The sequence below is a fragment of the Mauremys reevesii genome, linkage group 16 (assembly GCF_016161935.1).
Source record: "Mauremys reevesii isolate NIE-2019 linkage group 16, ASM1616193v1, whole genome shotgun sequence".
Classification (NCBI taxonomy): domain Eukaryota; kingdom Metazoa; phylum Chordata; order Testudines; family Geoemydidae; genus Mauremys; species Mauremys reevesii.
The window spans coordinates 44,372,867-44,389,504 of NC_052638.1; the positions used below are offsets into that span (position 1 = coordinate 44,372,867).

The 16,638-nt window shown below is 45.5% G+C and overlaps 1 protein-coding gene across 5 annotated transcripts in view; it reads left to right on the forward strand.

Moving 5' to 3' along the window:
• LOC120384332 (carbohydrate sulfotransferase 5-like) overlaps positions 1–9,432 on the forward strand; it is a 35,050-nt gene extending 25,618 nt beyond the window's left edge. For 2 of the 5 annotated variants that reach the window (XM_039502874.1, XM_039502872.1), the window contains exon 8: positions 7,047–9,267. In XM_039502874.1, coding sequence (XP_039358808.1) covers positions 7,047–8,255 — 1,209 coding nt within the window. In that variant the 3' untranslated portion in view covers positions 8,256–9,267. Of the gene's footprint in view, positions 1–7,046 lie in introns of all 5 variants that reach the window. The other 3 variants (XM_039502873.1, XM_039502876.1, XM_039502875.1) reach the window with 3 other exon arrangements.
• Positions 9,433–16,638: the final 7,206 nt, after the last annotated feature.

A 16,638-nucleotide genomic window follows, 5' to 3' on the forward strand; every position in this document is an offset into this window, starting at 1 on the left:
AACCGTTTTCCCTTTCTCGGGATACATGCCTCTGACAGCTCCTGCAACTTCAACCTGAAATAACCCCAGGCGTCTTCCGCCTTTAGATCTCTAATATGTTAGTCCAATCCACTTCCCTACATAGTTGCCTCAATTTAGTAAAGTTAGCCCTTTTGAAATCATAAACCTTAGTCTCAGATGCAATTTTGTTTAGCCTTCCATTTATTTTGAAACGAATTAGCTCATGATCACTCGAGCCAAGGTTGTCCCCTACAACTATTTCCTCAACAAGGTCCTCGTTACTTACCAAAATCAGATCTAAAATGGCATCCCCCCTCGTCGGTTCAGCAACTACTTGATGAAGGAATCCATCAGCTATCACGTCTAGGAAAAGCTGAGCCCTATTATTATTACTAGCATTTGTTTCCCAATCTATATCCGGGAAGTTAAAATCTCCCATGATCATACAGTTCCTATTAGTATTTACCTCCTTAAAAACATTAAAGAGCTCTCTATCCATATCCAGGCTAGATCCCGGCGGTCTATAGCACACCCCAATCACTATCCCAGGACGCTCTAGTAGTTTTCTTCCCAATGTGACCATTGCCCAAACAGACTCAGATTATCCATTGCATTGCTAGTTATTTCGTTACTTTTCACCTCATTATTGACATACAATGCTACTCCCCCACCTTTACCTTTGTATCGGTCTTTCCTAAACAGCACATACCCTTCCATACCTGTACTCCAGTCATGGCTACCGTTCCACCATGTTTCAGTTATTCCTACGATATCCGGTTTCAATTCTCGGACCAGGAGCTCTAGTTCCTCCATTTTGTTACCTAAGCTTCTCGCATTGGTGAACAAACATCCTAATTTTTGCTGTTTGGCTCCTCTCACCCTTTTCACCCAACTTGGTAGGGACACAGTACTACCAGTATGACCTGTCGGTCTAGTATCCGTCCCCCCCCTCTTCCTTATACCTAATCGTCCCCCTCTGGCTATATCTGTTGTTATACAGTTGTTCTCACTCTCAACGTATAAATTTGGCGTGGAGAGTACCTGGACATCTCCCAACCGTCTCCCCCCAATGTCTAGTTTAAAGCTCTTTTAATCAGATGAGCCAGCCTCCCTCCTAGAATTCTACTTCCTTCACTACTTAGGTGGAGCCCATCCCGTGAGAACAGTTCTCTGTCCCCAAAAGCCTCCCAGTGCCCATACATCCCAAAGCCCTCCTTGTAACACCACTCCCTCAGCCAACTATTTATCGCCACGATCCTGTCACCCCTTTGGCGCCCTTCCCTAGGGACAGGTAGAATCCCACTGAAGATCACCTGAGCCTCAATTTCCTTGAGCGTCTTACCCAACCTGGCATAGTCTCCCTTGATTCTCTCCAGCGAGAATCTAGCCATGTCATTCGTTCCTACATGAAGGATGATCAAAGGGTTCTTACCTGCTCCTCTTAGGATCCTTTTCAACTGCAGGTCCACATCCCGCATTTCTGTCCCACCACTTCAAAACATGCCACGACAGTGGTGAGATTGGGATGAGGAGCTGGGAATGAATGTGTCTTTGCTTCAGAATTTACTAAAAATATTAATTCTAACTAAATGCTTAACACAGTATTAACAACAAGAGGGAAAGGAACACAAACCAGACTAGGGAGAGACCAGGTTAAGAATATTTAGATAAGTTAGATGTATTCAAGTCAGCAGGACCTGATGAAATTTACCCAAGGGTACTTAAAGACTAGCCAAACCAATGTCTGTACCACTGACAATTATCTTTGAGATCTCATGGAGGCCAGGTAAAGTCCCAGATGACTGGGCTCAACGGGTAGTGATCAACGGCTCCATGTCTAGTTGGCAGCCGGTTTCAATTGGAGTGCCCCAAGGGTCGGTCCTGGGGCCGGTTTTGTTCAATATCTTCATTAATGATCTGGAGGATGGCGTGGACTGCACTCTCAGCAAGTTTGCAGATGACACGAAACTTGGAGGAGTGGTAGATACGCTGGAGGGTACAGATAGGATACAGAGGGACCTAGACATATTAGAGGACTGGGCCAAAAGAAACCTGATGAGGTTCAACAAGGACAAGTGCAGAGTCCTGCACTTAGGACGGAAGAATCCTGTTCACTGTTACAGACTAGGGACCGAATGGCTAGGAAGCAGTTCTGCAGAAAAGGACCTAGGGGTTACACTAGACCAGAAGCTGGATATGAGTCAACAGTGTGCCCTTGTTGCCAAGAAGGCTAATGGCATTTTGGGCTGTATAAGTAGGGGCATTGCCAGTAGATCGGGGGATGTGATCATTCCCCTCTACTTGACATTGGTGAGGCCTCATCTGGAGTACTGTGTCCAGTTTTGGGCCCCACACTACAAGAAGGATGTGGAAAAATTGGAAAGAGTCCAGCGGAGGGCAACAAAATGATTAGAGGGCTGGAGAACATGACTTATGAGGAAAGGCTGAGGGAACTGGGATTGTTTAGTCTGCAGAAGAGAAGAATGAGGGGGGGATTTGATAGCTGCTTTCAACTACCTGAAAGGGGGTTCCAAAGAGGATGGATCTAGACTGTTCTCAGTGGTACCTGATGTCAGAACAAGGAGTAATGGTCTCAAGTTGCAGTGGGGGAGGTTTAGGTTGGATATTAGGAAAAACTTTTTCACTCAGAGAGTGGTGAATCACTGGTATGGGTTACCTAGGGAGATGGTGGAATCTCCTTCCTTAGAGGTTTTTAAGGTCAGGCTTGACAAAGCCCTGGCTGGGATGATTTAGTTGGGAATTGGTCCTGCTTTGAGCAGGGGGTTGGACTAGATGACCTCCTGAGGTCCCTTCCAACCCTGATATTCTATGATTCTATGACTGTGGAAGCTGGCTACTCCAGACTGCTACTGACTGATCGCTAACCAGTTCGGAATGAGAAAGTTGACCATTGGATTCGTGTTGATGGAAGTGTGCAGGGCCATTAATCGCATCCTGCTCCAAAAGACCATGACTCTGGGCAACGTGTGGGACATTGTGGATGGCTTTGCACAAATGGGCTTCCCTAACGGCGGAGAGGCGATAGATGGCGCGCACGTTCCAATTCTGGCACCAGACCACCTAGCCACCGAGTACATCAGTCGCAAGGGGTATTTCTCAATGGTTCTCCAGGCGCTTGTGGATCACTGTGGGCGTTTCACAGACATTAACACAGTCAGGAAAGGGGCATGACCCATGCATCTTTCAGAATACTGGCCTGTTCAGGAAGCTGCAAGCAGGGACTTTCTTTCCGGACCAGAAGATCACTGTAGGGGAAGTTGAAATGCCCATTGTCATCCTGAGAGACCCCGTCTACCGCTTAATGCCATGGCTTATGAAGCCATACATGGGGCAACTTGACAGCAGCAAGGAGCAGTTCAACAACAGGCTGAGCAAGTGCAGAATCATGGTTGAGTGTGCTTCTGGCCATTTAAAAGCCCTCTGACGCTGCCTCTATGGGAAGCTGGACCTGTCTGATGACAATATTCCAATGCATATAGCCACATGCTGTACACTCCATAATATTTGTGGAGGGAAGGGTGAAAGCTTCACTCAGGGCTGGACCGCTGAGGCTCAGCACCTGGAGGCTGAGTGTGAACAGCCAGAGACCAGGGCTATTAGAGGGGTGCAGCGCGGGGCCATAAGGATCAGGGATGCCTTGAGGCAGCAATTTGAAGCTGAAAGTCACTAATATTTGTTGCTGTGCTGGGGAGTGCAGTGCTTGTAATGCTAGGAGGTGATTGTGATTGGTGCAGATGATGCAATATGAAGGTTTAACATAATTGTCAGTTGCTTTGCAGGGCTTAGCTTTCAATTAATAGAATAAAGATTGCTTTCAAACCAACACAATTCTTTTATTAAAAAACAACAACCAGAGGAGAGAGTCAAACAAAAAAAAAACACATCAGCAGTGAGGGGGATGGGGGAAGGGGAGGTCCTAAAAGGAGGTGGGGTCCCAGGATGGCTAAAGATTTGTGTATGTCCAGGGATCATATCCAACCTTCTCCTTTGGAGTACAATGCAGTGGGTACTGTACTTCAGCAGGGCCAAACTCCAGAGGAATGGGTGTTGAGTAGTGGGAGTCTGCAGTACTGGACTATAACTGGGGAGGAATGGAATGCTTTGGGCAGGGGCGGCTCCATTCACTAGCGCACCAAGCTTGGTTTGCAGTGCTAATACCGCCTGGAGCATGTCTGCTTGGCACTCCATAATGTTTAAGAGCTGCTCCGTGGCTTCATTCTGGCGTGCTGCATTCTCCTTTCTGTTCCTCTTCTTGCTGTCCCACCACTCCTTCAATTCCTGTTTCTCAGCTCCGGAGTGCATCATAACATCACGCAGAAAGTCCTTAGTTCTTCGTGGCCGCTTTCTAATTCTGCGCAGCTGTTCAGCCGCCGGTAACAAAGAGGGAGGCTGGGCTCCCAAGGTCATCTCTGCGAAGTTTAAATGCAGCATTTTACAGAAGCACTATTGTTTGCAACACAGAGAACACTGATTCAGTGATTTAAAGCACAGCCAGTATTCACACACCTGTCACTAACTGGCTGACCCCAGGCAAGCACACATGAGCCACGAGACCCCCAAAATGGTTAGTAGCTGCAGGAGCAGGGTAAATCACTATTCCTGGACTCTGCTGTACACTTGGCATGTGGCTTTTGGGGAGAGCCAGCACTGTAGGGGCAGCCTGATAATCATTCCTGTCCCCACATTTTCCACAGGATGTGATCATTATGGAAGATATCTTGCTGCTGAGGGTGAGCAGGGAATCAAGGAAGGGTCTTCTCCAAGACTGCGGCTTCCACCCTGGCCATTATGCGACTTGCTTGTGTGCAGCAATGGTCCTCTTCCCCTCCCAGTGATAGCACAGTGCTGCGGGAAAGATACCGTTAATGGGGCAAGAAACAAAGCAGCTCTGCCAAAGAACCTGCGGCAGCAGATTGCCCAGTATCTCCATAAGAGTTTCCTGGAGATCTCTGAGGCAGATTCCTGTGAAGTGAGGGAGTCAATCAACAGCCTGTTCCACCACTTAGACTAGGCATGTGGTGAGAGACCAGCCTGCTTTCTGCAACCCTCCTGCCCCCAACAACTCACTTCAGCAATTTCCAAAATCAAATTCACTTACCAGGGGCCTCCTCTCCTGTTTGAACTTGGTCAACATCTAACAGCTGTGACTGGCTAGTCTTCTCTGGGGTAGAAAAGAGATCCTGGCTGCATGAATCTCTGACCTCCAAGTCATCCACTGCCTCTGGGTCCCCGTCCACATCCTCGTCCAAGATTTCCTTCTTCTGGCTTGGTCCACTCTCAACTGGCACACGAGCCACTGAAGTATCCACCGTGGTCTTCGCAGTGGAGGTGGGGTCACTGCCGAGTATCACATCCAGCTCTTTGTAGAACCAGCAGCTCGTGGGCACAGCACCGGAGCGGTGGTTTGCCTCCCGTGCTTTGTGGTAGGCATTCCACAGCTCCTTCACTTTTACCCTACGTTGCAATGTGTCCCAGTCGTGGCCCCTTTCTATCATGCATCGTGAAATTTGTCTGTAGGTATCATAATACCTATGGCTGGAGCACAGCTGGCACTGGACAGCCTCCTCTCCCAAATGCTGATGAGGTCCAGCAGCTTGGCATTGCTCCAAGTGGAGGATTGCCTGGTGCATGGAGCAGGCATGGCCACCTGGAAAGATGCGCTGAGACCACTGCATGCATCACTGAGTAAACAGGAAGGGGACTTTCAAAATTCCAAAGGAATTTACAGGGTGGGCTGATGGTTGGTCACCTGAGGGCAGGGCTGTAGAGTTCAAACCGATGACCAGAGAGGTGAGAACAGGCATTGTTGGACACCTCCCAGAGGTCAATTGCAGCACTGTAATCGACCATGGTGTCTACACTGGTACCGCAGCGCTGTACCCCCAGTGGAGAAAGCTGCATGCTTCTCGTTGGCTCAGCAAGACAGGTAGACTTAGCGGTATCTCAGCATATCAGGTGGTTTCCCAAGGGGTCCAACCCACATGAGACTGGCTTCCTTAAATGCAGGATCAGAGTAGTCAGTGCTGAGGTAAATCTGTTACAGTGTTCCTATATGCTCTGTTTTCTTTGTATAATTGCATCTCTGCTCCTCCAATTCAGCAACTCTGGCATCAAGATGTTGTATTTGGGCTCTGTGGGCCCTGAGCTTCTCCATGGGTGTCATTGTAATCACTGTATACAGTGTGTACTTTGTGCAGTAAACTGGGTTGCCTTCATGCTGCCTAAACTCTTACGACCTCAGTTAGTTGTTATGCTGGTGATTTTACTCTATGGCTGGGCACTAGGTTGATGACCTATGTTTCAGACATATGTGAGAACATCCAAAATTACAATGGATAGGAACATTTTTAAGGGATAAAAATCTTCGTACTTCAGGACATAAACAGAACTGTAACTGACAGGGTTAGGAAGCAAACTTCTCCTTTGGCAACATTTCCCATTCTTTTGATAGCTGAGTCCTATTTCAAATAAATTAAACCAATTGCTTCCCTACCCCGCTCCATTCAGCCTCACCATGTGTTGTTAAAGTCCCATCCAACTTAATTTAGACATCGTCTATGCTCTCCACCATCTATTGGGGCACATTGCCATTCCATCATTGTGCATTACAGGGTTTCTTGCACCTTTCTCTGAAGCATCTGGTTCTGGCCACTGTTTGAGAGAGCAAACTGACTAGGTCTGAACTAGTGTGTTAATTCCTGTATTATCTTATTTACTTTCATATACTAACAGTTGAACAACTTACTCTCTGCAGCACCAGATACCCACTCCAAACTTCCTTCTACTCTGTGCTCACTCTTGCACTGCCTTTTTCCCATTCCATTTACTACCTTTCTCAGCTCTCTTGCCAGTAGACTCACTCTGCAGTCTCCATAAGTCAGAAACAAGTTATATCCAACATAGCACATAAATACAAAAAAGAAAAGTCTTTACAGTACAGTAGTCTGTCTGCTGTGAGTTGTATCGTTATTATGCCACTGCAGTAGTTACCAAATACTAAACAGCTTTTTCCTCTCCCTTTTCAGTGTATTAGTTGCTTTCCTTCAGCCAGTATGGTGAGACTTCGGATTTCCAGCACCATTGTTGTAGTTTTCCTTATGATTCAGACTGGATTCTTACTGTTTATGTATGCTCGACGTAGCAGCTTCATGCCTCAGTCTGAAGAGAAACCATCTCGGGTGCACATCCTCATTCTCTCTTCCTGGAGGTCAGGATCTTCCTTCGTTGGACAACTATTTAGCCAACACCCTGATGTCTTCTACCTGATGGAACCTGCCTGGCATGTGTGGGTAACAATGTACCAGAACAGTGCCAAAGTCTTACATATGGCTGTTAGAGACCTAGTCAGGTCTGTCTTCAAGTGTGACATGTCTGTGTTTGATGCCTACATGCCTTGGAAGAGAAATTTGTCCGATCTGTTCCAATGGGCAGTGAGTCGGGCACTCTGTTCAGCTCCTGCCTGTGATTCCTTTCAACGCACTGACATTACCAATGAAATGGCCTGCAAGACCCTTTGTGGCAAGTACCCATTCAGCAAGGTGGAGGAAGCTTGCAAGACCTATAGCCACATTGTCCTCAAAGAAGTCCGGTTCTTTGATCTGACAGTTCTCTATCCCCTTCTCACTGACCTCTCCCTGAATCTCAAAATCATTCACTTGGTGCGTGATCCCAGAGCTGTTGCCAAGTCACGAGAACAATCAGTAAAAGCCTTAGCTCGTGACAATGGGATTGTTTTGAGCACCAATGGCTCTAAAGTGGAGGACAGCAAATATAAAGTAATGCAGGAAATTTGTAGAAGTCATGTCCAGATTTATGAAACAGCTACTCAAAAACCTCCAAGATTTCTAAAAGATCGCTATTTGATGATCCGTTTTGAAGATCTGGTACAAGATCCCTTATCAGAAATCAGAGTCATGTATAAATTTGCAGATCTTAGACTGACCCCCAAACTTGAAAGCTGGATCTATAATATCACACATGGCCAGGGACCAGGAAAGAAAAGGGAAGCCTTCAAAATCACCTCCCGAGATGCAGTTAATGTTTCCCAGGCCTGGAGGAATATTCTTTCCTTCCATAAAATTAAGAAAGTACAAGAAGTCTGCAAAGGTGCTATAAATATGCTTGGCTATAAACTTCTGGATTCTGAGAAAGAGCAAAAAGATTTGTCATTGGATTTAGTGGTGCCAAGACGAAGAAACCAGTTCAGTTGGTCATCATTCAATCCGAAAAACTAAGACATATTACTTTGAGAGGTTTTTTTTGGAAATTGTATCTACTATGCAATGTGTAGGTAATATGAAAAAAATTGCTGTCAAATTTAATCTAGTCCTAGCTGCTATTTTTTTCAAGTGATGTAAGTATATTTTTTTCAGTTTCACACACTGGAGAATGTGAAACAAATGAGAAATGCAGCATGAGATTTGTCAGTTTGCAGACTTACAGCTGAGGTGAGCTGTTGTGAACACTGCATCTTGTAAATATTATAATTTAATATGTTAAACTATATGTCTTTCAAATGTGAATTAATGGGGATGGAAAATGTCTTTATTTATTGAGTAATACTTTAATTTTTAAACCTTGATTAAACTCAGGATAACATTTGATTAAACATTTTAAGGAAATCTCAACATCATCTCAAAAACAAATGCATGGAAATCAGGATGGCATAAATTCTGTCAGCTTTCTGCATTTTTTTTTTTAGTATCCCCTGATTTGTTATAGTCTTTTGTATTCTCCCCCCAACACCCTTCCAAGCTATTTTGCAGCTCTGTGTTTTTGAAAACTTGTCTGAATCTTTTTGTGTGTTTTAATTTTCAATAGTGCAGTTCATCCTGGGAAATCCCAGAGAATTGGGGTTACTTCTAAAAATGACCTATCTTTGGGTCAGCTGTGAAATCCTGAATTATTTTGTTAATAGATTTACCTGTGCTCTGATCTGAATGGCAGAGTTCTCACCAGCTATTTGATCAAGGCACTGGAGTAGAGCTTTTTGCGTTGGAGTATGGAATTTAAAAGCAGAAAATAGAAGTAGAAGATTAGAATGAGGGAATCATCGTGGTAATAGCCTGTTCAGAAGAACATAGTCATATGCTCTATAACTCCATGACCCACACAATAGGAACAGACCTGCATCTGCAATCTGTGTAATTTTCAGCTTGTTTTAATCAAATTCTAGTTGTAATACTGAAAAGTCAATTCTTAATGAAATTCACCACAGCAAATATGTCTGCCTTTGAAGCTTGTGTGTTTATTTATACTTCCGTATGCAATTCTTTGACAGAAACAAATCTTGAAGCAGAATTAAAGACTAGTTTAAAACTCTTCATCTGAACAAATGTTACATCATCTAACATTTAATCAATTTTGGATACACAGTTAATATTAATTGAGGGAAATAAACTCTTAATTTTGGAAGTGGTTTGGGCAAAATCTCAACTAAGTATATACTAGGGCTGTCAAACTATTAAAATTAATCTCAAGATTAAAAAATAATCATGATTAATCAAAGTTTTAATTGTTTAATTAAACTATAATAGAATACTATTTATTTAAATATTTTGGATGTTTTTCTACATTTTCAAATATATTGGTTTCAGTTACAACACACAATACAAAATGCACAGTGCTCACTTTATTATTTTGGATTACAAATATTTGCACTGTATTTTTTCAATTCACCTCATACAAGTACTGTAGTGCAATCTCTTTATAGTAGAAGTGCAACTCACAAATGTAGATTTTGTTTTTTACACAACTGCACTCAAAAATAAAATGCAAAACTTTAGAGCCTACATGTCCACAATCCCACTTCTTGTTCAGCCAATCGCTAAGACAAACAAGTTTGTTTACACTTACGGGAGATAATGCTACCTACTTCTTATTTACAATGTCACCTGAAAGTGAGAACAGGCATTCGCATGGCACTGTTTTAGCAGTGTTGAAAGGTATTTATGTGCCAGATATGCTAAACATTTGTATGCCTCTTCATGCTTCGACCGCCAGTCCAGAGGACATGCTTCCATACTGGTTATGGGTTCTTCTTGATAACAATCCAAAGCAATGCAGACTGACCCATGTTCATTTTCATCATCTGAGTCAGATGCCACCAGCAGGAAGTTGATTTTCTTTTTTGGTGGTTTGGGTTCTGTAGTTTCTGCATCAGTGTGTTGCTCTTTTAAGACTTCTGACAGCATGTTTCACCACTCATCTCTCTCAGATTTTGGAAGGAACTTTAGATTCCTAAATCTCGAGTCAAGTGCTGTAGCTACCTTTAGAAATCTCACATTGGTTCTGTGACACTGCACCCCATATTCTTCATAGTGATATTATTATGATATGGTTATAGCATATTTATGCAATAAATATGGTTATAGCATTATTATGATATGGTTATAGCATAATTATGATACAATGGGGGGAAGGGGATAGCTCAGTGGTTTGAGCATTTGAGCATTGGCCTGCTAAACCCAGGGTTGTGAGTTCAATCCTTGAGGAGGCCACTTAGGAATCTGGGGCAAAAATCAGTACTTTGGTCCTGCTAGTGAAGGCAGGGGGCTGGACTCAATGACTTCTCAAGGTCCCTTCCAGTTCTAGGAGATTGGTATATCTCCTATTATTTATTATTTTATGCAAGATGAGTCATGTGAGCTGTCATTGGAAAAGTTATGATTTGCTGAATATGATTATCCTATTTGTATGCATGTATCATTTTGTTTCTGAAGTTATTAATATTGACTATGTATCTGTATTTCAAATGTAGTTACACCTCAGTAATACCCACTAGACAAGATGCTTTCAGTCCAGATAGCTGGTTGGGAAGGACCTATTCAGGACAATGAGCCATTAGGGAAAACAATAGGCCTTAGGAGAAGCTTATCTCCTACCTGCTGATGAGTCTCCAAACAGCCTGTAAGTGAAGCTACTATGACACTACAAGGACAGGTGACCAGGTCACATGATGCTGGACTCCATCTTGGGATGTCAGTATTTTTCCACAGACTGGTCTGGGAATCAAGCTTTGGAATAAAGGGTTCCCACCATATGCAAAAGCTACATAAGGCAGAGAGTGACATCATCTGTAGTTCTTCACTCCCCACACAAGAGGACTCTTGGAAACACCTGAGGAACAAAGACTGAACTGGGGGAAGTGCTGGACATAGGTTAAAGGGATTTCTAGCCTGTGTATGAAACACCTAGGGCTTCCAAGCTGAAAAGCAAGTGCAGCTTGCCCCGTAAGAATCTGCAGCCTGTTTGTATCATCTCTTAGGGTGGGAATCTGCTAATTCATATCCAATCTATCTAGTATATTAAGTTAGCTTGCATTTTTTATTTATTTGCTAGGTAATCTGCTTTGATCTGTTTGCTATGCCTTATAATCACTTAAAATCTATCTTTTGTAGTTAATGAACTTGTTTTGCTTTATCTAAATCAGTGAGTTGGAGTGAAGTGTATGGAATCATAGTTCAAGGGGCAAAGGCTGTTGCATATTCCTCTCCACACTGAGTGAGGGCATGAACTTTATGAGCTTATGCTGTACAGTCCCCTGTGCATTGCAAGACAGTATAATTTTGGGTTTATACTCCAGAGGGAGTGTGAGCTTGGGGAGCTGGGAGTTGTCTTGGCTGTAGCCTTCCTATGCAGGGGCTGGTCAGAGAGCCTGCATATAACTGCAGCTGGGTGTGTCCCTAGCTGTATGAATCCTGGTAAAAGTGCAGGCTGGAGAGCTTTAGGTAATTGGTATATCTCCAATTATTACCTATCTCCTAAAACTGGAAGGGACCTCAAAAGGTCATCAAGTCCAGCCCCCTGCCTTCACTAGCAGGACCAATTTTTGCCCCAGATCCCTAAGTGGCCTCCTCAAGGATTGAACTCACAACCCTGGGTGCTGGATCGTCATCCAAGACTTCCATAACATGAAATATATGGCAGAATGAGGGTAAAACCACAGAGCAGAAGACAATTCTCCTCCCAAGGAGTTCAGTCACAAATTTAATTAATGCATCATTTTTTTTTAACGAGCATCGAAGCATGTCTTGTGAAATGATGGCTGAAGCATGAAGGGACATACAAATGTTTAGCATATCTGGCACATAAATATCTTGCAAAGCAGCTACAACAGTGCCATACAAATGCCTGTTCTCACTTTCAGGTGACATTGTAAATAAGAAGTAGGTAGCATTATCTCCCATAAGTGTAAACAAACTTGTTTGTCTGAGCGATTGGCTGGACAAGAAGTAGGACTGAGTGGACTTGTAGGCTCTAAAGTTTGACATTGTTTTATTTTTGAGTGCAGTTATGTAAAAAAAACCCTACATTTGTAAGTTCCACTTTCACGATAAAGAGATTGCTCTACAGTACTTGTATGAGGTGAATTGAAAAATACTATTTCTTTTGTTTGTTTTTACAGTGCAAATATTTGTAATAAAAATAATAAAATGAGCACTGTACACTTTATAGTCTGTGTTGTAATTGAAATCAATATATTTGAAAATGTAGAAAAACATCCAAAAATATTTTCTAATAAATTTCAATTGGTATTCTCTTATTGTTAACAGTGCAATTAAAATGGCAGTTAATCATGATTCATGTTTTTAATTGTTAGTTTGTTTTGAGTTAATTGCTTACGTTAACTGTGATTAATTGACAGCCCTAGTAAATACGTGTGTAACAGGGCAGTGGCAGTGTAGGTCCAAAGCAGTAGTGACTCCTTTCCATGTGTCCAGGAAAAAGCAGGTGCAGGCCTTGAAGTAGTCAGTTGGCTAGAGGATGTTTGGGAGAGGGTGGGAAGGTATATGAAAAACCAAGACCACTGTTCCCTCTAGAGGAGAGGGACCCTTGTAAAGTGGGCAGGGCACTTTTCTCCCAGCTGGCTCATACAGGTATTTGGGTTAATTAGACATGCCCAGGAAGGGTCAGGTGACTGGGGGCAGATGACTGAAGTGGAGGAGCCTAGTCCAGCCAGTGGAGATAGCGGCTGGAGGAAAGAAACCAACCAGCATCCTGGCCCAGGAAGAGGGTTGTGCAACCCCTAGATTAGAGGGGTGAGTAACAGGCTGGGGAGGCCAGAACTTAAAAATGCACTTCCAGGAAGGAGGGCTGTGAAATCCCCTGAACTTAAGGCAGGTGGTGGGAGGGGAGCTCTTTTGGGATCCAGATGGTGCTTAATTAATTAGACCCTAGCAGAGGGGAATATTATTTTAAAGACCGTTTGCTGTGAGTAAATTATTTCCAGATACTCAGAGAAAAACTGAGGCAGTATGCCTGCAGGGCCTCTCCAGCCCACAAAGAGATGCCAAAGGATAGCACCTGTCTACAATGTTATTTGAAAAGATCTTCCTAAGAACACCCCCAAGCAGTCCTATGGGGCAATGCAATGTTTTTAACATTGTGTAGATGAAAAATAGAACAGGACCCTAATCATTCCCCCTACATTGCAAGGGCTGCTCTGTCAGACCATGGCACAGTATGGGTGCTGTAATGATTTAAACCTACTTGAGGAGAAATATAACAGGAACTTAGTACATATCCTAAAAACGGTCCTGTGGAACAAGAACATGCATTCCAAAGAGATCTGTCATGTTTTTTAACTTTGGAGATGATGATCAAAAACCCTAATATTTCTCCCTACTTTGCAAGGATTTTCAGTTTTGAATGTACCATCACATGCATTCCAATAAGGTCAGGATGAGAAATATAACAGGCCAGGGCCGCCCGGGGGGGGGGGCAAGTGGGGCAATTTACCCCGGGCCCAGCAGGGGCCCCCACGAGAGTTTTTCGGGGCCCCTGGAGCGGGGTCCTTCACTCGCTCCGGGGGCCCCGGAAAACTCTCGCGGGGCTCGGGCCCCCGGAGCTTCTTCGCTCCCGGTCTTCGTTGGCGGGGGGTCCTTCCTCTCCGGGATAGAAGGACCCCCCCCCGCTGCCGAATTACAGCCGAAGCGGGACCCACCGCCGGAGTGCAGCCGGGTCTTCGGCGGTAATTCGGCGGCGGGGGGGTCCTTCAGTTCCGGGACCGGCCGCCGAAGTGCCCCGAAGACCCTCAGTGGGGGCTGCACTTCGGCGGCGGGTCCCGCTTCGGCGGTAATTCGGCGGAGGGGGGTCCCCGCCGTGGGTCTTTTGGGGCACTTTGGCGGCGGGTCCCAGAACGGAAGGACCCCCCCCCACCGCCGACTTGCCACCAAAGGCCCCGGGCCCCCGGAATCCTCTGGGCGGCCCTGTAACAGGCCTGCTAAGGTACTCCATACTAATAGATGTTAAGTCCAGAAAAGACCATTATGATCATCTAGTTCAGGGGTGGGCAAACTTTTTGTCCTGAGAGCCACATCTGGGTGGGGAAATTGCATGCACGGCCATGAATGTAGGGCTGGGGCAGGAGGTTGGGGTGCAGGAGGGAGTGCAGTGTGCAGGAAGGGGCTCAGGACAAGGCATTGGGGCAGAGGTGGGGTGTGGGGTGTACAAGGGGGCTCAGGGAAGGGGGTTGGGGTACAGGAGGGGGTGCACAGTGCTGGAGGGGGCTCAAGGCAGTGGTGCAGGGAGGGGTGTGGGGTGAGGCAGGGGGCTGGGTATGGGATGTGGCAGGGGGCTAGGGTGCAGGCAGGGGGCTCAGGGCAGGGAGATGGAGGGGTGGGGTTCAGGAGGCATTTGGGCTCCGGCCCGGTGCACTTTACCTGGAGCAGCTCTGGGGTGGCAGCGGTGTGCACCAGGGCTAGGGCAGGCTCGCCCCCGGCCCCGGCCCCACACCACTCCGGGAAGCAGACGTCACCACATTCCTGTGGCCCCTGGGGTAGGGGGTGCAGAGGGCTCCATGCGCTGCCCTTGCCTGTGGGTACCTTCCTCAAAGCTCCTATTGGCTGCAGTTCCAGTGGGAGCTGTGGGGGGCAGTCCCTGCAAGTGAGAGCAGTGCACGGAGCCCTTTGCCCCCTCTCCACCCCCAGGGGCCACAGGGACATAGTGCTGGCTGCTTCTGGGAGCAGTGTGGGTCCCGCAGCACCATGGGGGTGGCAATCCTGCCCTGAGTGGCCAGATCCGATCCGTGGGGACCGTAGTTTGCCCACCCCTGATCTAGTCTGACCTCCTGGATAGTGCAGGTTGTAGAATTTCACTAAGTGATTCCTGCATCAAGCCCATACCTTCTGTCTGAGCTAGAGCACATGTTTTAGAAAGAATCTTGATTTGAAGACTTCAAATGTTGGAGAATTCACCACAATCCCAGGTATATTGTTCCAATGGTTAGTTACCCTTGCTTATTTCTAGTCTGAATTTGTCTAGCTTCAGCTTCAATTCATTGGATCTTTTGTACCTTTGACCACTAAATTAGAAAGCCCTCTGTTATCAGAAATCTTTTCCCCATATAGATTCTTATAGAGTGTAACCAAGTCACCTTGTAAGTTTCTCTTGGATATGTTAAATAGATTGAACTGCCTAAGTCTCCCGATGTAATTCAGGTTTTCCAGCGTTCAACCTCAGTGTAGAGGTTGTCCCTGAGTTCCCCTATTAGCCACTTATACGGTGGTGTGAAGCCTCTAAGAAGGAGACAAGGATGACAGAGCCCTGAGAGAAGGGAGTACAACCACTGGGTTTAGAATTGAGGGCAACAAACCAAACAGAGGGATCAAGTATCTTACCCTGGAACAAGTGGAACTAAAACATGACCTGGCTGGAGGGCCAACTCACGAGAAGACACAGACCACTGCAGGACCAGAGCAACAGTTACCAGTGGGGGTGCAAAAGGAGGAAACTCAACTACACCTAGGCATGAGAGCATGCCTATGGTAAGTCCACCCTTCTGTAGGGAACAAAATTGACAATAGTATTTGGAAAATAATTTGACTTTCTAGACAGGCATTTGTCTAGCGGTTGTGAACCAAATGGATTACACTCACTGTGCATGCATGGACACAGTAGCCAAGAGGGTTGGTAGCCAGCCATGACTCATTGGATTTATGTGGCTCAAGGGGCCATGTTATGTCCATTGACCGTAGCAATACCCAGGCACTGTACATTCAAACCCAACCCTTGACAGAAAGCTGAAAAAGAATGCTAGGCATGTTGCTATAATCTGCCTGTGTCAAAGGGTGGGTTTTTAATGTATTTATTATTTTGGAAAAATGTAATCTGAGTACAGCAGAAAATGTGCAAGCCACTCAAACTATTTTCTAAAAGCAAAAACTTACACATACAAATGCTTGCTGGGCATGGAGGGGGAAATAGGTGGTGCAGCAAAGTGAGAGGGATTATATGGAGGGAACACATGGATATGGGTGGTAGGGAAGAGGGGTTGGGGGATCTCAGGTCAGGGACGGGAGAGGGAATGGGAAGGGTGTAAAGAACAGAAGTATCAGACACACCGATGAACCCCGCTTTTGTAAAGGGCAATCATGCCTCACCAATCTATTAGAATTCTTTGAGAGAGTCAACAAGCATGTGGATGTAACCCCCAAGGAGATTACATAGATTCCTGGAGCTCTGTCTGCTGGCAGCTCAGGGAGGAGGAGCCAAGGCAACCTCAGAGTCTGCCCAGCAACCAATAGGGAGTGGAGATGCCCCTCCCAGGGAGTTGAGGAGGGGGAGAAGCCATTTTGAGGAGAGGCTGGAGCCAGCCAGGGCAAAGGCCAAACTGGC